At 42.5% G+C, this 25,000-nt stretch overlaps 1 protein-coding gene across 7 annotated transcripts in view; it reads left to right on the top strand.

Annotated features, from left to right (window-relative positions):
* plch1 (phospholipase C, eta 1) overlaps positions 1-25,000 on the top strand; it is a 229,928-nt gene that overhangs the window by 137,017 nt on the left and 67,911 nt on the right. For all 7 annotated transcript variants that reach the window (XM_061973117.1, XM_061973114.1, XM_061973115.1 and 4 more), the window contains 3 exons: positions 5,517-5,687; positions 9,059-9,152; positions 19,020-19,223. In XM_061973117.1, the coding sequence (XP_061829101.1) occupies positions 5,517-5,687; positions 9,059-9,152; positions 19,020-19,223 (469 nt within the window). The remainder of the gene's footprint in view (positions 1-5,516; positions 5,688-9,058; positions 9,153-19,019; positions 19,224-25,000) is intronic.

The raw sequence follows: 25,000 nt of genomic DNA, 5'->3' as shown, positions 1-25,000 counted from the left end.
AAAAACATGTTTTAAAGTGAGTCTTGAGGAGCATTGCTTGATCTTTTGACTTTAAAATAGCCTGAAGATTGCTGTCCACCAATACATTGCTGGTTAAAGCCCTATGTGGGTTCTGTCTACAGTCCCTTAGTGCAGTGTTTTTCAACCTTTTTGGTGCCAAGGCACATTTTTGTTCATTGAAAAAATGCGGAGGCACATCACCAGCGGAAAACATTAAACATGTAAACTCGGTAGTTGACATTGACAGTAAAAAGTCATTGTTGCAATTGTTGGATATGAATTCAAACCATAACCAAGCATGCATCACTATAGCTCTTGTCTCAAAGTAAGTGTCACAACCTCATGCTGTGACTTATTTGGAGTTTTTTTTGGTGTTTTCCTGTGTTGTAGTGTCTTGCGCTCCTATTTTGGTGGTTTTTCCTGTTTTGTTGGTATTTTCCTTTAGCAGTTTCATGTCTTCCTTTGAGCGCTATTCCCCGCACCTGCTTTGTTTCAGCAATCAAGACTATTTCAGTTGTGCGGACGCTATCCTTATTCGTGTGGAAATTGTTGATTTTCATGTCATGTACGGATGTACTTTGTGGACGCCGTCTGCTCCTCACGCTGGAAGTCTTTGCTGTCGTCCAGCATTCTGTTTTTGTTTACTTTGTAGCCAGTTCAGTTTTAGTTTTGTTTTCCATAGCCATCCCGAAGCTTCAATGCCTTTGTAGAAGTCGCTGTCTTGCGGTTCCACAGATGTACGTCAAAGTAGCCAAGCGTACAGAGTTTACAACAGGTTTAATGTTTTTCAACACCACCATCAATGAATGTTTTATTTTTTTTTTGGACTTTCCAGTCTCTCTCCAACTTCCTCCTCCTCCTGCACCCGACCGCTCACTGTTAAAGACAACAGATGATTAGTATAACACGTAAAGTAAAAGTTAAAGTTAAAGTACCAATGATTGTCACACACACACTAGGTGTGGGGAAATTATTCTCTGCATTTGACCCATCACCCTTGATCACCCCCTGGGAGGTGAGGGGAGCAGTGGGGAGCAGCGGTGGCCGCGCCCGGGAATCATTTATGGTGATTTAACCCCCAATTCCAACCCTTGATGCTGAGTGCCAAGCAGGGAGGTATTGGGTCCCATTTTTATAGTCTTTGGTATGACTCGGCCGGGGTTTGAACTCACAACCTACCGATCTCAGGGCGGACACTCTAACCACTAGGCCACTGAGTAGGTACCACCTGTGCCAGCTGTGTCTCGCCGTCAGCACATGCCACGCCCCTGTCTGATGGCGCTCTGTTTTCAGTACCATTGGCCAGAGGCGTTGACCTTTACTCCTGCAGCTTGCTGATCACAATCCCTTTCCACAGCCTTTTTTAGGGGCACTCTCCTTTTGTTTATTTTTGGTTTAAGCAATGGATACAACGTTTACAAAGCAATTAGCTACCTGCTGCCACTTACTGATATGGAAGAGTATTACACCGTTACTCTGCCGAGCTCCAGACAGTACAGACACTCAACAACGGCACTTTATTTGCAGATTATAATTACTGGTTTGCATAAAATATATTTAACCCAAATAGGTGAAATTACATAATCTCCCACGGTACACCAGGCTGTATCTCACGGCACACCTGTGTGGTTGAAAAACACTGCCTTAGTGCATTCAGCAAGCTGGTTGCGGGGGCCTGTGATGGAGGTATTAGCCGGTATTATTAGATCGGGTGTTGACCACAATGGTGTCCCTGTGAGATCCAGTTAATGTGAGGCTGCGACAAAGCCCGTGAAGCTGACAGCACGAGGTGGCAGAATGGAACGATCAGTGAGGCGTACTGAGTGTGTGTCCTCAGGCAAGATGTCCGGAGATATGAGCAGGGATGGGAAAACATGGAATAAAATAGCCGGTAAATACAAGACAGAAAATGTACGGGCGGTGCTGTTTGATAGTTGGTTTACTATCCCATAATATAAATGACTCAACACAACCTTTCTTTATTTTTCATGACTATTTACATCAGGGGTGTCAAACTCATTTTAGATCGGGGGCCACATGGAGAAAAATCTACTCCCAAGTGGGCCGGACTGGTAAAATCACGGCACGATAACTTAAAAATAAAGACAACTTCAGATTGTTTTCTTTGTTTAAAAATAGAACAAGCACATGCTGAAAATGTACAAATCATAATGTTGCGGTTAATAGTATTCTGTCTTTATATATCGTTATTTAAACTTTCCGAATAAATTATGTGATAATGTACATCAGTCAACTCATTAGTTTAAATTTTCAATCTATCAAGATAAAAAAATTATATCAAAATCAAATTACAGGATGTTATTTATGTAGTTTGCTCATTGTCCTCGATTGGTACACTAACATCATGTGGTTTATTTTTATTTTTTACGTATGTAGCATCATCTACAAAGATACAAATAATTGCTATTGCAACATCTGGTGGACACATTTAGAACAGCAGTTTCTTTAATTAAAACATGTTGGCTCATGTTTATACTTAGCAAACTCATCCCGCGGGCCGTATGTTCGACACCCCTGATTTACATAGTAGATTGTCACTGAAGGCATCAAAACTATGACACCTGTGAAGTGAAAACCATTGCAGTAATTTATACACACATACACCTTGGGCCCCCAGACACATTCTTTTCTCTCAATATGGGCCCCCCGAGTCAAAATATTTGCCCAGCTCTGGTGTAGACAGTGAAACAAACAGACCAAACAAACTGTCTTTGGCTCATGTGTTTGGACAAGATAATACCATGACCAATAAAAACCTTGTTGGTGAAAATCCATAATCATGTTATTCCATCTTGTATCTCCAAGTGTTTTATCAAAAGTGAGGCCGGTGAAATACATACTTGCCAACGCTCCAGAATTTTCCGGGAGACTCCCGAATTTCAGTGCCTCTCCCGAAAATCTCCCGGGACAACCATTCTCCCGGACCTGAGTGAGGACAGCCTGTCGTCACGTCCACTTTTCCTCCATATAAACAGCGTGCCGGCCCAGTCACGTTATAACATCTACGGCTTTTGGAGCTCAGTGCGCAACTGCACACACAACAAGAAGGAGATTATTATATTTGTCTCCGTTATCCATAGGTTTATCTATAACCCATAAAGTAGGCAGGCATGGAACTATTTCTCAGCGTGTGTTTATTCCAGCCGGCACGTTAATACACTGACACACAACATCCGGATTCCCATCATGCATGGCTTCAAAACTACGGCAAGTAGTAATGTCCAAACACATAACAGTATGGTTAGAAAAGATGGTTAGAAAGATAGTGACAGAGAATAGAACGAGGATGGACAATTCAACCCTAAACTCACTCCTTTCCTGCAAATTAAATTTCACAGATGCTGCCCGTACCTATGCTCCTTCAAAGGCTGCGCTACTGGCTGCAAAGCATTGCACTTTCAAATACAACAATGAGTACAGAGGGTTGTTATGTGTGTGTGTATGTGTAAATAAATGAAATATATATATATATATATATATATATATATATATATATATATATTAGGGATGTCCCGATCCGATATTTGGATCGGATCGGCTGCCGGTATTTGCCAAAAATTGCGTATCGGCAAGGCATGGGAAAATGCCGATCCAGATCCAGTTTTAAAAAAAACTCCGGTCCGTGTTTTCCAACGCACCGATTTAAATAATACATTCCACTTTTCTGCTGCTCGTTAATTCCGTTCCGCATTTTCCAGCACACCTTCAACACATCCACAGGTCTGTGAATTCTCACGCAGTTGCTTTTAGCTGCTGGCATTACACGACAGGCTCTTCTCACTCTTTCCTGTGTCTCCCTCTCACAGACAGCAAGTGCACCTTCTTACACACGTCACATACTGTCACGTCATACGTCACATACTGTCACGTCATATGTCACATACGTATACGCCCTTTCCGAGCAGAGAAGTAGCAGCATGGCTAACGTTAGCTGTGATGCTAGCGCAGCCGTGCGGGCAACCTTCCCTCTAAGGTGCGCGCCTGTGCAATTGCGCACTGTTTAAGCGTCCTCTGCGCACGGCAAATCTATTCCACGCACAAAATCAAATAAAAAAATAAGCGCATAACAATTTTCGACACACGGACACGACAGAGAAAACAGTTTTCGTCATCATTGTTCAAATATTGTGACGTCTGTCGAGACGCTTATCTCCATTCGGTGCCACACGCCCACACCATTAAAATGCCGAGGCAAAAATTGCCACATCAACACCGTATGAAAACATTTGTGATTTTTTTAGTTGTGATTTCCTTCTCTGCATGAAAGTTTAAAAGTAGCATATATTAATGCAGTATGAAGAAGAATGTTTTAATGTAGACATGCAAGCCTTGAAAGAAAATTTTGAAAATCAAGACTACATTTCCTGCAAATGGTTGCATTTCTACCCTATATTTTAACTTTAGATTTATTCTCATATCAAACTCTTTTGGCTGTCTTTTTGACACTTACAGCCGGCGCCCCCCTCCACACCCTGGATTATAAATAATGTAAATAATTCAATGTGATTATCTTGTGTGATGACTGTATTATGATGATAGTATATATCTGATAGTATATATCTGTATCATGAATCAATTTAAGTGGACCCCGACTTAAACAAGTTGAAACACTTATTCGGGGGTTACCATTTAGTGGTCAATTGTACGGAATATGTACTTCACTGTGCAACCTACTAATAAAAGTCTCAATCAATCAATACAAACACATAGAATCATCATACTGCTGTGATTATATGCATCAAGTCTTCAAGGCTAAGACAAAATATCGAAATATATATTGTGTATCGCAATATGGCCTTAAAATATCGGAATAATAAAAAAAGGCCATATCGCCCAGCCCTAGTTCAATGATGCCATTTCTGTTTGTCATGTATAATTTTGTCTATTTTGTGTTTATCCTTGAATAAACAGGTCAGTTTCTTGTTACCAACCATTGTGTATTATTCAAACTCCCCTAATTCAGCTGGCTAGTTGTTATCAAGAGTACTAAAACCCTTTTCAACATGATTCTGACAACTAAGTAGACTAAATAACTTTAAACTTTAATACATGCTCGGATAGGCCAGTATCGGTCAGTATCGGTATCGGTCAGTATCGGTATCGGATCGGAAAAGCAAAAACAATATCGGTATCGGATCGGAAGTGCAAAAACCTGGATCGGCACATCCCTAATATATATATATATATATATATATATATATATATATATATATATATATAAGAAATACTTGAATTTCAGTGAATTCTAGCTATAAATATACTCCTCCCCCCTTTAACCCCGCCCCCCGGCCCGCAACCCCCCCCCCCCCCCCCCCCCCCCACCACCACCACCACAACCACTCACAATCTCCCGGATTCGGAGGTCTCAAGGTTGGCAAGTATGGTGAAATATGAATTTGTGCTCTTCCTCAGTCATCAATATGTCATGGCTTACAACATTTATGGGCCTGCTCACTGACTGACTGACTTGAGTCTTGACTTCCTCCCACTCTCAGGAAGCAGACACGGACGACCAGCAGGGCACGCTGACGTACGAGGAGTTCTCCGTCTTTTACAAGATGATGTCCATGCGTCGGGACCTCTTCCTGCTCATGATGGCCTACAGCGACAGGAAGGACCACCTGACAGCGGACGAGCTGGCGAACCTGTTGCACAGCGAACAGAAGGTAGGCGGCGCCGCTACTTTGGGTCGAGGCGTGATTTAAAACTACCTCACTGATGTTTCAATTTGAAACCCAGGGAGGAAAAAACACAGGGCTGATTAGAATCATGTTCTCCTTAGTTGAACACATTACTGGAGGACTTGGCGAAGACAATCTGTCACACTTATAATTAGATCGCCACAGCTGAGCCTTTTATTTTTATTTTTTATTTACCTTCGGGGAGTTTTCTTTATGTTGCTGACGCTATCTGTTTGCTCCTCTGTAAATGTAGCATCGTTTTTAAAACTGCAGACCATGAAATAATGCTTCTTTTTTTTACACATTTCTAAACAGAGACCACACAATTACAAATAAAAGCATTAGGGTTGTCACGATACCAATATTTTAGTACCAGTACGAACATGTATTATTACATTTCTAAATAAAGGGGAACAAAAAAAATTGCATTATTGGCTTTATTTTAACCAGAAATCTTACGGTACATGAAACATATGTTTCTTATTGCAAGTTTGTCCTTATATAAAATAGTGAACATACGAGACGACTCGTCTTTTAGTAGTAAGTAAGCAAACAAAGTGTTGCGTCTGACCAGACTTCCTCTCAGGGAATTAAAGTCACTGGTCAATCCCAAGTACTTTCAAATGACATATATGCAGAGTAAGAAGGACCATCAAGACAGAATAGGAATATTATCAAGTTTTACTAAAGCTTTAGGAGACCAGTCCTTACAAATGCGCTAATACCAGCATCCAGAAGTGGTCTGAAAATCTAACGGAAAGAGACAACTTATTGAATATGAAAACAGCTCCCACCCTGCCCAGAAAGGAATATAGCCTCTTTGTTCTAATACTCATAAGGTAAAGTGCTATACTCCCACATTCCAACCCTTCAAGGCAAAGCACAGAGTTTACTTGCGGACATAAGATACAAGCAAAAAGAGTACACATGGGAAAATATTAGCTGCTTTAAACATGACTATGGATAAAGAAATAACTCTTAAAAATATATGCATTCTCCACAAAAGGTTCCTAATTTAGCTGCTGACATATGCAGTAACATATTTTGTCATTTTCCATTCCATTATTTTGTCAAAATTATTAAGGACAAGTGGTAGAAAATGAATTATTAATCTACTTGTTCATTTACTGTTAATATCTGCTTACTTTTCTCTTTTAACATGTTCTATCTACAAATGTAATAATCACTTATTCTTCTGTTGTTTGGATACTTTACATTAGTTTTGAATGATACCACAATTTTGGTTATCGATCTGATACCAAGTAGTTACAGGGTCATACAATGGTCATAATTTAAGTCCTAAAGTGTCCAGGGACGTATTTCCTGCATTTATAAACATAATATAACTTTTTTTTAATATCGATGTAATCGTAGTAGTATCAACTAGATACGCTCCTGTACTTGGTATCATTACAGTGGATGTCAGGTGTAGATCCACTAATGGCGTTTGTTTACATTGTGACGCCGGTGAGCTACGGTGTGTAGTGAAGCATGTTTAGCTATTCCTCGTCCTGCTGGGATGATACTTGTAAGAAACGTACTTTATTCGTCGCCATGGAGGCGAGGATTAGTGATTTAGAAGTAGCTAAAACACTGCCGACTGCGGCTGGATTTTAGCCGCGAGCGAGCTAGCCATGTCTTAAAGCACCTCTTCCTGGGGGCGTTTCAGTGTTATAACTTCACCTTTATCGTTAGTTTTTAAGGCAAAATGCGTCCGTTCTCCCTTTTCTGTCTACACACTGTGTCTGTTTGTAAGTACTCCGTGATTGTGCGCTGCCGAACATGCTCCTTTGCTTGTAAAATCAGCAATGTCGTGCGTGATGATGACGCGCTGTCATGCCCGTAAAAAAAAAAAAAGGGGGGGGGGACCGGTACTTTTTAGGGGCGGTATAGTACTGTTAAAAAAAAATAAAGGGGGGGAGGGACCGGTACTTTTTAGAGGCGGTATAGTATCTAATATGATACTAGTATACTAGTGTACCGGCATACTGTACAACCCTAAAAGGCATTTACACTTTCATAGCCTCCTTGGTTAGCCAGTGCTAATGCTTAAAAAATATAATTTTCATTGCACAAGAATGTTAGGCTTCGGCATCACTGCATTCACTCAATAGTGTACGCTTAAGGTAAGGATTATGTTTAGTCATACTTATTCACCCTAATACTTTTGTAGCATTAGACAAAGTGACGCTGGTCTTCAATTGAAGATATCAGGTAAAGCTACCACTCTGTATGATCTAAGCCAACTATTATTATCATGTTAACTTTGATTGTCATATTTTAAAGACAATGAAGGGCATTCTTAGTCAACAGCCATACATGTCACACTAAGGGTGACCGTATAAACAACACCAACACTGTCATAAATATGTGCCATATTGTGAAACCACACTAAACAACAATGACAAACACATTTCGGGAGAATATTTGCACCGTAACACAACATAAACACAACAGAACAAATACCCAGAATTCCCTGCAGTACCGACTCTTCCGGGACGCTACATTATTTAATTTGGTACATGGTGTGTCAAACATAAGAGATACGTCTCAAGTAAACAACACCAACGTCTTAAGGCTTCCATTGAAAATATAGAACATTGCACACGGCGCTCCAAAATCTATCAACATGTTTTAGTAGTACATGTTTAAGTGACATTTTTAATATAAAGTGGTGTTAAGTTCTTACTTATAACTGTCAGTAAACTCGCCATGAAAGCGCTAAAACATACCGGTGTAGTGAGTTTACATTAATCACCCAAGGAACTTTAGTTATTAGAGAGTTCCGGTCGGATGGTTTTTCAGTGTGGTTGTTGATACTGGTCCGTTATTGATTGAAGTAAAGTCTGAATGTCATTAAAACAGTTAGCTCCATCTTTTGACACTTCTTCCACTCCCATCCTTGCACGCTACACCGCTACAACAAAGATGACGGAGAAAAGACGCTGTCGAAGGTGAACCACGTAAATAAGACCGCCCACAAAACGGCGCTTCCTGAAGCGACTGTCAGAAAGCGGCTTGAAGATGATCTGTAAAACATCATCTATGAAACATTTTGACCAGAGAACCACCATTACATGTTATGTAGACCACAAGGAAGTGTATTATATTTAGAAGAAAAAAAAGACTCCTTTAATGTGCCCTATAATCCGCCTTATATATGAAAAAATATGTTTCATATATCATCGCAGTGCGGTCCGGAAAATACGATACTCGCAAATGTGGAAAATAGTTTCCAGAAATGTGTTCAATGACCCAAAAACACCAATAAAATGCATAAAAAAGTGTGTTTAATACCCTCTGTGAATGTGAACATGATGTCACGAAATGATACTGAGATGTTGTTGATCCCGCAGATGGTCAACGTCACCCCGGAATACGTGGCGGAAATCATCGACAAGTTTGAGGTGGTGGACGAAAACAAACAAAGAGGTGTCATGGGAATCGAAGGTAGGCCCCCCCCCCCCCAGTTTCACTGCATAATTTAATTCACACACTCTCAATAGTGTAATGACCCGAAAATAAGTCACCTTTGACCTCACAAATAAAAAAAAAATAAAAAAATCCAACATCATGTAGAAAGTCTGAAAAGAGGGACAAACTCTATATTTTCTTTTTTTTTTAAGTTTCATGTACGATGTAATGGCCAGATGGCCCAATACTTTTGTCCATAAATAATTGAGTTTCCAGAAATGCTCGCCTCCCCACGGTGTCACTGTAAGTGAGGTCGCTTGCAGCTGAAGGCTAAACTTAAGGGAAGCGACAGAGTGAGGAGGCGAGAGAAAATGTGGAAGTCACAGCGAGGAAGGTTGCAAGGAAGGAACTGGCGGCGACGAGAAGGTGCAGGGGCGACACTGATGTCATCGTAGGAGGCATCGTGAGTAACGTCTGGCTAATCACGGCGTGACGCGTGATGTCTACAGGCCGGGAATGTGACAGACATGCTATTAAAATAACCTTTTCTCAGCACGATGAGTACAAATCAGCTGGAGGATTCCCAACACTTTGATTGTACAAACGTTTGTATAATGCGAGGGTTTAATAAAACGTGTGACAAGATGATGTCCATCAGATAAACGCATTCCTCTTTGCACTGGTTCCATTCTCCATCACAGTGACTTTTTGACACTTAGAAAAAAATAGCGACTTTTTGACAAAAAAATTCCCGACTTTTTGACAAAAAAATTCCCCACTTTTTAACACTTAGAAAATTCCAGACCTTTTGACACTTAAAACAATCCCGACTTTTTGACACTTACAAAAAATCCTGACTTTTTGACACTTACAAAAAATTCCGACTTTTTGACACTTAAAAAAAAATCCCAATTTTTTGACCCAAAAATTCCTAACTTTTTGACACTGAAAAAATCCAGACTTTTTGACACTTAAAAAAATTCATAACTTTTTGACACTTACAAAAAATCCCGACTTTTTGACACTTAGAAAAAATCCCGATTTTTTGACGAAAAAATTCCCGACTTTTTGACAGTTAGAAAAAATCCCGACATTTTGACACTTAAAAAAATTCCGACTTTTTGACACTGAAAAAATCCAGACTTTTAGACACTTACAAAAAAATCCAGACTTTTTGACATGGAAATGCAAGAACCGAAACTCAGATTTCCCTCGCCCGGACGCGGGTCACCGGGGCCCCCCTCCGGAGCCAGGCCCGGAGTTGGGGCACGATGGCGAGCGCCTGGTGGCCGGGCCTGTCCCCATGGGGCCCGGCCGGGCACAGCCCGAAGAGGCAACGTGGGTCCCCCCTCCAATGGGCTCACCACCCATAGCAGGGGCCATAGAGGTCGGGTGCAATGTGAGCTGGGCGGTAGCCGAAGGCAGGGCACTTGGCGGTCCGATCCTCGGCTACAGAAGCTAGCTCTTGGGACGTGGAACGTCACCTCTCTGGGGGGGAAGGAGCCTGAGCTAGTGCACGAGGTAGAGAAGTTCCGGTTGGATATAGTTGGACTCACCTCGACGCACAGCAAGGGCTCTGGAACCAGTTCTCTCGAGAGGGGATGGACTCTCTTCTACTCTGGCGTTGCCAGCAGTGAGAGGCGACGGGCTGGGGTGGCAATTCTTGTTGCCCCCCGGCTCAGAGCCTGCATGTTGGAGTTCAACCCGGTGGACGAGAGGGTAGCTTCCCTCCGCCTTCGGGTGGGGGGACGGGTCCTGACTGTTGTTTGCGCTTACGCGCCAAACAGCAGCTCAGAGTACCCACCCTTTTTGGATTCACTCGAGGGAGTACTTGAGAGTGCTCCCCCGGGTGATTCCCTCGTTCTACTGGGGGACTTCAACGCTCATATTCGCAACGACAGTGAAACCTGGAGAGGCGTGATTGGGAAGAATGGCCGCCCGGATCTGAACCCAAGTGGTGTTTTGTTATTGGACTTTTGTGCCCGTCACGGATTGTCCATAACGAACACCATATTCAAGCATAAGGGTGTCCATATGTGCACTTGGCACCAGGACACCCTAGGCCGCAGTTCTATGATCGACTTTGTAGTTGTGTCATCGGATTTGCGGCCTCATGTTTTGGACACTCGGGTGAAGAGAGGGGCGGAGCTTTCTACCGATCACCACCTGGTGGTGAGTTGGCTGCGATGGTGGGGGAGGATGCCGGACAGACCTGGCAGGCCCAAACGCATTGTGAGGGTTTGCTGGGAACGTCTGGCAGAGTCTCCTGTCAGAGAGAGTTTCAATTCCCACCTCCGGAAGAACTTTGAACATGTCACGAGGGAGGTGCTGGACATTGAGTCCGAGTGGACCATGTTCCGCACCTCTATTGTCGAGGCGGCTGATTGGAGCTGTGGCCGCAAGGTAGTTGGTGCCTGTCGTGGCGGTAATCCTAGAACCCGTTGATGGACAGGGATGCCGTCAAGCTGAAGAAGGAGTCCTATCGGGTTCTTTTGGCTCATGGAACTCCTGAGGCAGCGGACAGGTACCGACAGGCCAAGCGGTGTGCGGCTTCAGCGGTCGCGGAGGCAAAAACTCGGACATGGGAGGAGTTCGGGGAAGCCATGGAAAACGACTTCCGGACGGCTTCGAAGCGATTCTGGACCACCATCCGCCGCCTCAGGAAGGGGAAGCAGTGCACTACCAACACCGTGTATGGTGCGGATGGTGTTCTGCTGACCTCGACTGCGGAAGTTGTGGATCGGTGGAGGGAATACTTCGAAGACCTCCTCAATCCCACCAACACGTCTTCCTATGAGGAAGCAGTGCCTGGGGAATCTGTGGTGGGCTCTCCTATTTCTGGGGCTGAGGTTGCTGAGGTAGTTAAAAAGCTCCTCGGTGGTAAGGCCCCGGGGGTGGATGAGATCCGCCCGGAGTTCCTTAAGGCTCTGGATGCTGTAGGGCTGTCTTGGTTGACAAGACTCTGCAGCATCGCGTGGACATCGGGGGCAGTACCTCTGGATTGGCAGACCGGGGTGGTGGTTCCTCTCTTTAAAAAGGGGAACCGGAGGGTGTGTTCTAACTATCGTGGGATCACACTCCTCAGCCTTCCCGGTAAGGTCTATTCAGGTGTACTGGAGAGGAGGCTACGCCGGATAGTCGAACCTCGGATTCAGGAGGAACAGTGTGGTTTTCGTCCTGGTCGTGGAACTGTGGACCAGCTCTATACTCTCGGCAGGGTCCTTGAGGGTGCATGGGAGTTTGCCCAACCAGTCTACATGTGCTTTGTGGACTTGGAGAAGGCATTCGACCGTGTCCCTCGGGAAGTCCTGTGGGGAGTGCTCAGAGAGTATGGGGTTTCGGACTGTCTGATTGTGGCGGTCCGCTCCCTGTATGATCAGTGTCAGAGCTTGGTTCGCATTGCTGGCAGTAAGTCGGACACGTTTCCGGTGAGGGTTGGACTCCGCCAAGGCTGCCCTTTGTCACCGATTCTGTTCATAACTTTTATGGACAGAATTTCTAGGCGCAGTCAAGGCGTTGAGGGGATCCGGTTTGGTGGCTGCAGGATTAGGTCTCTGCTTTTTGCAGATGATTTGGTCCTGATGGCTTCATCTGGCCAGGATCTTCAGCTCTCACTGGATCGGTTCGCAGCTAAGTGTGAAGCGACTGGGATGAGAATCAGCACCTCCAAGTCCGAGTCCATGGTTCTCGCCCGGAAAAGGGTGGAGTGCCATCTCCGGGTTGGAGAGGAGATCTTGCCCCAAGTGGAGGAGTTCAAGTACCTCGGAGTCTTGTTCACGAGTGAGGGAAGAGTGGATCGTGAGATCGACAGGCGGATCGGTGCGGCGTCTTCAGTAATGCGGACGCTGTATCGATCCGTTGTGGTGAAGAAGGAGCTGAGCCGGAAGGCAAAGCTCTCAATTTACCGGTCGATCTACGTTCCCATCCTCACCTATGGTCATGAGCTTTGGGTTATGACCGAAAGGACAAGATCACGGGTACAAGCGGCCGAAATGAGTTTCCTCCGCCGGGTGGTGGGGCTCTCCCTTAGAGATAGGGTGAGAAGCTCTGTCATCCGGGGGGAGCTCAAAGTAAAGCCGCTGCTCCTCCACATTGAGAGGAGCCAGATGAGGTGGTTCGGGCATCTGGTCAGGATGCCACCCGAGCGCCTCCCTAAGGAGGTGTTTAGGGCATGTCCGACCGGTAGGAGGCCACGAGGAAGACCCAGGACACGTTGGGAAGACTATGTCTCCCGGCTGGCCTGGGAACGCCTCGGGATCCCCCGGGAGGAGCTGGACGAAGTGGCTGGGGAGAGGGAAGTCTGGGCTTCCCTGCTTAGGCTGCTGCCTCCGCGACCCGACTTCGGATAAGCGGAAGAAGATGGATGGATGGATGGATGAAAAAATCCAGACTTTTTGACACTTTGAAAAAAATCCCGATTTTTTGACACTTATAAAAAAATCCAGACTTTTTGACCGAAAAATTCCCGACTTTTTGACAATTAAAAAAAATCCCGACTTTTTGACCCCCAAATTTGCGACTTTTTGACACTTGGAAAAATTACGACTTTTTTTGACACTTTGAAAAAAATCCAGATTTTTTGACACTTTGAAAAAATCCAGATTTTTTGACACTTAAAAAAATTCTGACTTTTTGACACTTAAAACAATTCCAACTTTTTGACACTTAGAAAAAATCCTGACTTTTTGACACTTAGAAAAAATCCTGCCTTTTTGACACTTTGAAAAAAAATCCCGATTTTTTGACACTTTGAAAAAAATCCCGATTTTTTGACACTTAGGAAAAAATCCAGACAGTTTTACACTTAGAAAAAAATCCAGACTTTTTGACCAAAAAATTCCCGACTTTTTGAAAGTTAGAAAAAATCCCGACATTTTGACACTTAGAAAAAACCCAGACTTTTTGACACAAAAAAAAAATCTTGACTTTTTGACCCCAAAATTTGCGACTTTTTGACACTTAAAAAATTCCGACTTTTTGACAATTAAAAAATTCCGACTTTTTGACACTTAAAAAAATTCTGACTTTTTGACACTTAAAACAATTCCAACTTTTTGACACTTAAAAAAAATCCCGACTTTTTGACAAAAAAAATTCCCGACTCTTTAACAGTTATAAAAAATCCCCGACTCTTTAACAGTTATAAAAAATCCCGACTTTTTGACAGTTAGAAAAAATCCCAACTTTTTTGACACTTAGAAAAAATCCCGACTTTTTGACATTTAAAAAAATCACGACTTTTTGACACTTAGAACAGACCTGGTCATTCTGCGGCCTGCGGGCCACATCTGGCCCTTTGTACGACCCTGTCCGGCCCGCATGAGGCCAATCATAAATTACAAAATAAATTTAAAAAAGTATCTATCTCGCGTGTGCAATACAACGGTGCTGCTTTTGTTTTGAAAAGCGTTATTTGTATTACTTCCGTGTGGACGTATGCTCATGCGCGATTGTGAGTGAATGTGAACAGCGGCAATCACAAATTCCATCCATCCATCCATTTTCTACCGCTTATTCCCTTTTGGGGTCACGGGGGGCGCTGGAGCCTATCTCAGCTACAATCACAAATTACAAAATAAATTAAAAAAAACATCTATGTCGTGCGTGCGATACAACTGTGCTGCTTTTATTTTGAAAAGTGTTATTTATGGGCGTATGTCCGTGTGTAACCCGTGAGTGAAGGTGCACAGCGACAAGTGATGCCCGGTTATCCCCGAGACGCTAAAAAAAGAAAAGTTGATGACGAATGGCGTATTTTCAACAAGACATGGACTGCCAAGTATTTCTTTACAGAAATTAAAGATAAAGCCGTGTGCTTAATTTGTGGTAACAGGTTGCTGTGTTTAAAGAATATAGTGTAACGACCTGCTGAAGTTGATGTTGTGTTCTTGAGTTGCGGAAATGAGGAGTGAGAATAGACGTGTGTGTGGAAGGAACGAGATAAGTTGAGCTGTGTTAGTATAGGTTGCTCAATAAAAGTTTAAAAAGAGCGTCAGACTTGGTGTGCACTTCTTCTGGACGCTACAATTGGTGTCAGAAGTAAAACTTTGCGCATACTGCGCTGCTTGTGTGCTCAGCCTGCTACGTCATCGGGAGGTACGTGCCACGATGTTTCCTGGCGACTTTGTCAACATTGAACGGGAGGGGAAGACATTGAGTGGGGACTTAAGGTGAATGAAACATGAAATCCGTGCTGCAGTCTGCAGGTGTACCTAATGTTGTGGCCCAGCAGCGACTGCAGCACGGATTTCATATTTCATTCATTCACAACTCCTCCAACACGAACATTATTGTTTTTGCACTTTTGCCTTCTTATTAAATAACTTTTTCAAATAGATTCAATCTTGCACGTGGAAACTTTAAGTGTGGGCTTTAGTTGATATAACACTCCCCTCAGGGGGTGTATTCTGCGCCGGGGGTGCATTATCCGGCACAACACCTGCAGCGACTGCAGATGTCTGTGTGAATCCCGGACGTGAGGAGCTCGTCGCAAAGAGAGAGAGCGAGAGAGGGAGCATACTTGCCAACCTTGACACATATACACACACATAACACTCATCTACTCATTGTTGAGTTGAGGGTTGAATTGTCCATCCTTGTTCTATTCTCTGTCACTATTTTTCTAACCATGCTGAACACCCTCTCTGATGATACATTCTGCTTCGTCTCCTTGTTGTGCGCGCAGTTGTGCACTGCACTCTCTAAAAGCCCTAGATGTTATTGTCACATATGCATGTACAGTAGATGGCAGTATTGTCCTGTTTAAGAGTGTCACAACATTGCTGTTTACGGCAGACAAACTGCTTTACGGTAGACGAAAACGTGACTGCTGTTGTTGTGTGTTGTTGCCGCACTGGGAGGACGTTAATGAAATTGCCTAACAATAAACTCACTTTAGAAACCAAGAACTCGCCCCCCATCATTCTACAGTTATAACGTCATTGGGCAGGCACGCTGTTTATATTGTGGGAAAGCGGACGTGAAAACAGGCTGTCGACACGTCACTCAGGTCCGCCTGAATTTCCGGAGATTTTCGGGAGAAAATTTGTCCCGGGAGGTATTTGGGAGAGGCGCTGAATTTCGTGAGTCTCCTGGGAAATCCGGGAGGGTTGGCAAGTATGAGAGGGAGGAAGGAGAGAGGCAGCGTCTACAGAGCAGCGCACGCTGCTTGGCATGGGGGAATTAAGCCCTTAATGAAGACTCCCAGGTTTGATGGCAAGGCGAACTGGGAGGCATTTAATCCCACTTCTGACACCAATTGTAGCGTCCAGAAGAAGTGCACACCAAGTCTGACGCTCTTTTTAAACTTTTATTGAGCAACCTTTACTAACACAGCTGAACTTATCTCATTTTTTCCACACGCACGTCTATCCTCTCTCCTCATTTCCGCAACAGCAACGCTTCCTACTTCTTCGCCAATCACCTTACAGGCGTGCTACGTTCACAACAAAGAGGATGCAGGATAAAGTGACAGAAATAGAAAGTTTTGCATTGTATTATACATCAGGAAGTGTTGTGTAAGAAAGTGTTAAAAATAAAACCATCAAAAGCCATCTGCTTTTGTATAAAGATAAGTTAGGTTAAATGAAAATATTATTATTATTATTATTTATCTTATGGTATATCAAAAATAATTTCAGCAAAATTTAATTGGAATATTGTCGGTGTGGCCCTCCAGCAGTGCTCGGGTTGCTCATGCGGCCCCCGGTAAAAATTAAATGCCCACCTCTGACTTAGAACAAATCCCGACTTTTTGACACTTAAAAAAATTCTGAATATTTAACACTTAGAACGAATCCCAACTTTTTGACACTTAGGCTGAACTGGCTGATCTTTCCTCTGTTTGCTATTCCCGTCTCATTCATCCATGTGGGTGAACGAAGGCTTTCTTCCATCTTGCGAGTCCTCATGCGTGACCATTACAAAAGCAAATAATCCATTAATAATGTATTTTTTTTAATTTTTTTTTTTTAAACACTTCACCGTACTTTTGTTGAAAATGGACCTGCTGATGAGGACATCTTGTCATGTGACCAACCACTGACGCATGTATTGAGTTTGTGTTATGATACCTACTTTGCTTTTATTTTGCAATACAGAGATGGAAGTGATGCACTGGCTCTTAGATGAAACAAATATTATGGAGGTGTTATTGTGGCAAAACAAATTGCAGATGCAAATCTCAGACTCTGTGTGTAATCAGATGTGGGTGTCCGTGTTGTATTTTCTGTGTCCGTGTTTAGATTTGTGAGTGGGTTTGAAAAAAAACAACTGTGTATCGTATTTTTCAGACTATAGGGCACACTTAAAATCCTTTCATTTTCTCAAAACTCGACAGTGCGCCTTATAACCCTAATATACGGACTCATTTTGGTTGTGCTTACCGACCTTGAATCTATTTTACTTGCCACATGGTGAAATGATAAGTGTGACCAGTAGATGGCAGTCACACATAAGAGATACGTGTAGACTGCAATATGACTCAAGTAAAAAACACCAAAATTGTATATGTTTCATTGACAATATAGAACATTACACACTGCGCTCAAAAATCTATCAAAATGTTTTAGTATGACTTTGGTAAGCTATGAAGCCGCACAGCTTGATGGATTGTACTGTGCCTCAACATAGGAGTATTATTATGGTGTGTGTATAAGATAAGACATATTATCTGGCGTTTTGTTTTGCAATATTATGCAAAAGCAACTTTTCTTACCAACCTGTTGATCTGTATTTGGGATCTGCATAAGTCCGGAAAATGTGCACGCGTCCGCCTTTGTAGTCCTTGCACGCTACACCGCGACAACAAAGATGACGGGGAGAAGACGCTGCCGAAGGTAAAGCGGTTGAAGATGGATGGATGGATGGACACACATCAGAACATGGACACACGGATCTGATTCTAAACACACAGCTTGAAATATGCATTAGTAAACTGTAATACTTTCAAAAATATTGTCTGTCTTTTATGACAAGAAAAAAAATGTCAGTTTTGGTTTTTTTTTAAACTTACACCATATTTTTTTATTGTACAAATATTATGCAAAATAAAAGGATACTAACATCTCAGAGTAAAATATTTCATAATAAATTCCTTATTAGCAGGAAAAAACAATTATTTATGAGGATGAATGTGTATTTTGAGCAGAAAAACAAGTTTTATTGTTATTTGTTTTTTTAATTAGGATGTTTTTGTAATAGTACAACTTCATTCTCAAATCTTTATCTCTATCATTTTTGCCTTTTTCTCAAATCGACAGTTTTATCGGAACATGACAACACATCTCGAATAAAAGTATTATCATTTATCATATAATAGAAGCAGTTTATTCAGATCTAGTTGACATCTGTATAATAATGTGTATTATGTATTATTTTACAGTAGACTCTGGACAGTACATCTTTAAAAGTATTAACAATGATGTTGCCATCGAAGCAGTTTTATCACAACTCGATGAGCTTTTTGTAGAAGTAAAATCACTGCTTTTTATGGCTGTAGTTTTATCAGAAATGTTTGTTTAAAGATTCAGCAGTTTTATCTGAACTATATAACACGTCTTCATTAAAGGTGTTGGCATTGATGTTGTTCAAGCTTGTCCTTCACGCATCCGTCCAATCACCTTCGACCACTGTCAGTAACTACAGTTGGTTGCTACATCTGTAAGTGCAAGTTAAAAGTCTATGCAAAAGCCAAAGCCATTTATCAACAACACCCAGAAACGCTTCGCTGGGCCGAGCTCATTTAAGATGGACTGATGCAAAGTGGAAAAGTGTTCTGTGGTCTGACGAGCCCACATTTCAAAATTGTTTTTGGAAACCTCCGGACCACTTTTCTATCAGCTTTTCCAACCAGGAAAGCCATTGAGTAAATCCTTTGTTATTATTACTTATGTTTCTCCCCAGGTTTTACAAGTTTCATGCGAAGTCCGACGTGTGACATTTTCAACCCTCTGCACAACGAAGTCAATCAGGACATGGACCAGCCCTTATGTAATTACTTCATCGCCTCCTCTCACAATACGTACCTCACCGGCGACCAGCTGCTGTCACACTCCAAGACTGACATGTACGCCTGGGTGCTGCAGTCCGGCTGTCGCTGCGTGGAAGGTGAGTAGGGTATTGAGGGTATGGGCATTTGGTTCGTTGATGGACTCTGGGCAAAATTAACATTCAATTAATCGAACAATAAATAATCTCTATTTCACAAACCCCAAAACCGGTGAAGTTGGCACGTTGTGTAAATGGTAAATAAAAACAAAATACAATGATTTGCAAATCCTTTTATATTCAATTGAATAGACTGCAAACACAAGATACTTTGTTAATTTTTGCAAATATTAGCTCATTTGGAATTTGATGCCTGCAACATGTTTAAAAAAAGCTGGCACAAATGGCAAAAAAGACTGAGAAAGTTGACGAATGCTCATCAAACACTTATTTGGAACATCCCACAGGTGAACAGGCTAATTGGGAACAGGTGGGTGCCATGATTGGGTATAAAAGCAGCTTCCATGAACTGCCAGTCATTCACAAACAAGAATGGGGCGAGGGTCACCACTTTGTGAACAAATGCGTGAGCAAATTGTCAAACAGTTTAAAAACAACATTTCTCAACGAGCTATTGCAAGGAATTTAGGGATTACACCATGTACGGTCTGTAATATCATCAAAAGGTTCAGAGAATCTGGAGAAATCACTGCACGTAAACGATGATATTACGGACCTTCGATCCCTCAGGCGGTATTTCATCAAAAAGCGACATCACCACATGGGCTCAGGAACACTTCAGAAAACGACTGTCAGTAACTACAGTTGGTCGCTACATCTGTAAGTGCAAGTTAAAACTCTACTATGCAAAGCGAAAGCCATTTATCAACAACTCCCAGAAACGCTGCTGGCTTCGCTGGCCCCGAGCTCATCTAAGATGGACTGATGCAAAGTGGAAAAGTGTTCTGTGGTCTGACAAGTCCACATTTCAAGTTGTTTTTGGAAACTGTGGGCGTCGTGTCCTCCGGAACAAAGAGGAAAAGAACCATCCGGATTGTTATAGGTGCAAAGTTGAAAAGCCAGCAACAGTGATGGTATGGGGGTGTATTAGTGGCCAAGGCATGGGTAACTTACACATTAATGCTGAAAGATACATACAGGTTTTGGAGCAACATATGTTGCCATCCAAGCAACGTTATCATACCCTGTTTATTTCAGCAAGCCACATTCTGCACGTGTTACAAATGCGTGGCTTTATAGCATGGGTGTCAAATTCTGGCCCGCCGTGTAATTCCACTTGGCCCTTGGGGCGATATCAAATTAACACTAGAGCTGGCCCGCCGATTATATACAGCGGCGGTGCCACGGTAACACCGTATTCACCGCTAATTGTCATACTTGCCAACCCTCTCGAGAGACTCCCAAATTTCAGTGCCCCTCTCGAAAATCGTCACGTCCACTTTTCATTCAGTCCAACGTGTGCTAGCCCAGTCGCATAATATGTGCGGCTTCTGCACGCACACGTACGTGAATGCAACGCATAGTTGACCAACAGCGATACAGGTTACACTGAGGGTGGCTGTAAAAAATTACTTTAACACTGTTAGAAATATGCGCCACACTGTGAATCTACACCAAACAAGAATGACAAACACATTTCGGGAGAACATCCGCACCGTAACACAACATGAACACAACAAAACAAATACCCAGAATCCCATGCAGCCCTAACTCTTCCGGTTAGGCCCGCTACCACCAAACCACGCCCCCCCCAAAGCCGCCCACCTCAACCGACGCACGGAGGGGGGGGGGGGGGGGGGGTTGGTGGTAGCGGGGGTGTATATTGCAGCCCGGAAGAGATAGGGCTGCAAAACTGTGGTCCGGGCGGACTACGAGATATAATGACTGATGAACACCTTCGTTGGATAATGAAGGTTGCCTCAGCTCAAAACCTGAGCCCCGACATTAATGAACTAGCATCCAAGAAAAGATGGCAGGTATCTGGCTTGGGCACATCAGATTAGATCAGTGTGTTGCAAACTGAGCAGTTTAAAGTCCTGAATGGTTGTTTTATTCATTGTTATTTTATGTTCAAATTTATTAGCCTGTGGAAAAAGTTAATGTTGATATTTACCTCAGAAGGCTGCAAATAGAAAAGAGGCATTCAATTTTTATTTAAATTGTATTTGATATGCCATTGATATTTTTTAATTATTATTATTATTATTTGAAACTCAATTTTGCATGTCACTATAAAGTTATATAAGCCTTGCTTGTTCAATATTCAATGCAAAACTTGTTTGGGTCCCTATTAAAAGGTTAATTTATTCAACCTTGACCTCCGGCTTTGTTCAGTTTTACATTTTGGCCCACTCTGTATTTGAGTTTGACACCCCTGCTTTATAGTAAAAGAGTGCGGGTACTAGACTGGCCTGCCTGTAGTCCAGACCTGTCTCCCATTGAAAATGTGTGGCGCAATATGAAGCCTAAAATACCACAACGGAGATCCCAGACTGTTGAACAACTTAAGCTGTACATCAAGCAAGAATGTGAAAGGATTCCACCTGAAAAGCTTCAAAAATTGGTCTTCTCAGTTCCCAAACGTTTACTGAGTGTTGTTAAAAGGAAAGGCCATGTAACACAGTGGTAAAAATGTCCCTGTGCCAACTTTTTTGCAATGTGTTGCTGCCATTGAATTTTAAGTTAATGATTATTTACAAAAAAAAAAAAAAAAGTGTTTCTCAGTTCAAACATTAAGTATCTTGTCTTTGCAGTCTATTCATCCATCCATCCATCCATTTGCTACCGCTTATTCCCTTTGGGGTCGAGGGGCGCTGGAGCCTATCTCAGCTACAATCGGGCGGAAGGCGGTGTACACCCTGGACAAGTCGCCACCTCATCGCAGGGCCAACACAGATAGACAGACAACATTCACACTCACATCCACACACTAGGGCCAATTTAGTGTTGCCAATCAACTTATCCCCAGGTGCATGTCTTTGGAAGTGGGAGGAAGCCGGAGTACCCGGAGGGAACCCACGCAGTCACGGTGAGGACATGCAAACTCCACACAGAAAGATCCCGAGCCCGGGATTGAACCCAAGACTACTCAGGACCTTCGTATTGTGAGGCAGATGCACTAACCCCTCTGCCACCGTGAAGCCCTATTCAATTGAATATAAATTGAAAAGGATTCGCAAATCATTGTATTCTGTTTTTATTTACGAATTACACAACGTGCCAACTTCACTTGTTTTGGGTTTTGTACATGGGAAAAAACAAATGACACGACTACTAAAAATTATGACTTTTAAACTGACATATAGTACAGGCCAAAAGTTAGGACACACCTTCTCATTCAATGCGTGTTCTTTATTTTTATGACTATTTACATTGTAGATTGTCACTGAAGGCATCAAAACTATGAATGAACACGTGGAGTTATGTACTTAACAAAAAAAGGTGAAATAACTGAAAACATGTTTCATAATTTCATCCATCCATTTTCTACCGCTTATTCCCTTTGGGGTCGCGGGGGGCGCTGGAACAGCTACAATCGGGCGGAAGGCGGCATACACCCTGGACAAGTCGCCACCTCATCGCAGGGCCAACACAAATAGACAGACAACATTCACACTCACATTCACACACTAGGGCCAATTTAGTGTTGCCAATCAACCTATCCCCAGGTGCATGTCTTTGGAGGTGGAAGGAAGCCGGAGTACCCGGAGGGAACCCACGCAGTCACAGGGAGAACATGCAAACTCCACACAGAAAGATCCCGAGCCCGGGATTGAACTCCCGACTACTCAGGACCTTCATATTGTGAGGCAGACACACTAACCCCTCTTCCACCGGGCTGCCGTTTTATATTTTAGTTTCTTCAAAATAGCCACCCTTTGCTCTGATTACTGCTTTGCACACTCTTGGCATTCTCTCGATGAGCTTCAAGAGGAAGTTACCTGCAATGGTTTCGGTTCACAGGTGTGCTTGAAATTTTAATCAACCAACATCTACAAACCCCGTTTCCATATGAGTTGGGAAATTGTGTTAGATGTAAATATAAACGGAATATAATGATTTGCAAATAATTTTCAACCCATATTGCAAATAATCATTAACTTTAGAATTTGATGCCAGCAACACGTGACAAAGAAGTTGGGAAAGGTGGCAATAAATACTGATAAAGTTGAGGAATGCTCATCAAACACTTATTTGGAACATCCCACAGGTGTGAAGGCTAATTGGGAACAGGTGGGTGCCATGATTGGGTATAAAAATAGCTTCCCAAAAAATGCTCAGTCTTTCACAAGAACGGATGGGGCGAGGTACACCCCTTTGTCCACAACTGCGTGAGCAAATAGTCAAACAGTTTAAGAACAACGTTTCTCAAAGTGCAATTGCAAGAAATTTAGGGATTTCAACATCTACGGTCCATAATATCATCGAAAGGTTCAGAGAATCTGGAGAAATCACTCCACGTAAGCGGCATGGCCGGAAACCAACATTGAATGACCGTGACCTTCGATCCCTCAGACGGCACTGTATCAAAAAACGACATCAATCTCTAAAGGATATCACCACATGGGCTCAGGAACACTTCAGAAAACCACTGTCACTAAATACAGTTTGTCGTTACATCTGTAAGTGCAAGTTAAAGCTCTACTATGCAAAGCGAAAGCCATTTATCAACAACATCCAGAAATGCCGCCGGCTTCTCTGGGCCCAAGATCATCTAAGATGGACTCGTGCAAAGTGGAAAAGTGTTCTGTGGTCCGACGAGTCCACATTTCAAATTGTTTTTGGAAATATTCGACCAAAGGGAAAAGTAAACCATCCAGACTGTTATCGACGCAAAGTTCAAAAGCCAGTATCTGTGATGGTATGGGGGTGCATTAGTGCCCAAGGCATGGGTAACTTACACATCTGTGAAGGCACCTTTAGTGCTGAAAGATACATACAGGTTTTGGAACAACATATGCTGCCATCTAAGCGCTGTCTTTTTCATGGACGCCCCTGCTTATTTCAGCAAGACAATGCCAAACCACATTCAGCACGTGTTACAACAGCGTGGCTTTGTAAAAAAAGAGTGCGGGTACCTTCCTGGCCCGCCTGCAGTCCAGACCTGTCTCCCATCGAAAATGTGTGGCGCATTATGAAGCGTAAAATACGACAGCGGAAACCCCAGACTGTTGAACGACTGAAGCTCTACATAAAACAAGAATGGGAAAGAATTCCACTTTCAAAGCTTCAACAATTAGTTTCCTCAGTTCCCAATCGTTTATTGAGTGTTGTTAAAAGAAAAGGTGATGTAACACAGTGGTGAACATGCCCTTTTCCAAATACTTTGGCACGTGTTGCAGCCATGGAATTCTAAGTTAATTATTATTTGCAAAAAAAAAAAAAAATGTATGAGTTTGAACATCAAATATGTTGTCTTTGTAGTGCATTCAATTGAATATGGGTTGAAATGGATTTGCAAATCATTGTATTCCGTTTATATTTACATCTAACACAATTTCCCAACTAATATGGAAACGGGGTTTGTATATCAGATGGTTGCGTTCAGCCACAGCTGATTGTGCAGTTTTTGTAATTACACGACGCATAGGGCAACTATAAGGTAGTCTGCTGTTAATTTAAACACATTTGTTAAATTGGTGAATTTACAGTAATCAACAATCAATTCCTGTCGGTGTAATAATGAGCTGGACCAACTTTTTTCTTAGTGTAAATTAGATCTGGTTATAATTATAAATAATGTTGCTGCTGCATAATAATAATAATCTCTTAATACTATGATACTGAATACTATTCAACTAATTTTTACTCACTGGCTTTTAACCCAACATGAGACTTTGAACTGTTTAAACTGTTTTTAACTTTTTAACTGCTTT

The sequence above is a fragment of the Nerophis lumbriciformis genome, linkage group LG17, assembly GCF_033978685.3.
Source record: "Nerophis lumbriciformis linkage group LG17, RoL_Nlum_v2.1, whole genome shotgun sequence".
NCBI classification, from domain to species: Eukaryota; Metazoa; Chordata; class Actinopteri; order Syngnathiformes; family Syngnathidae; genus Nerophis; species Nerophis lumbriciformis.
This window is presented reverse-complemented; position numbering and strand designations above follow the sequence as displayed.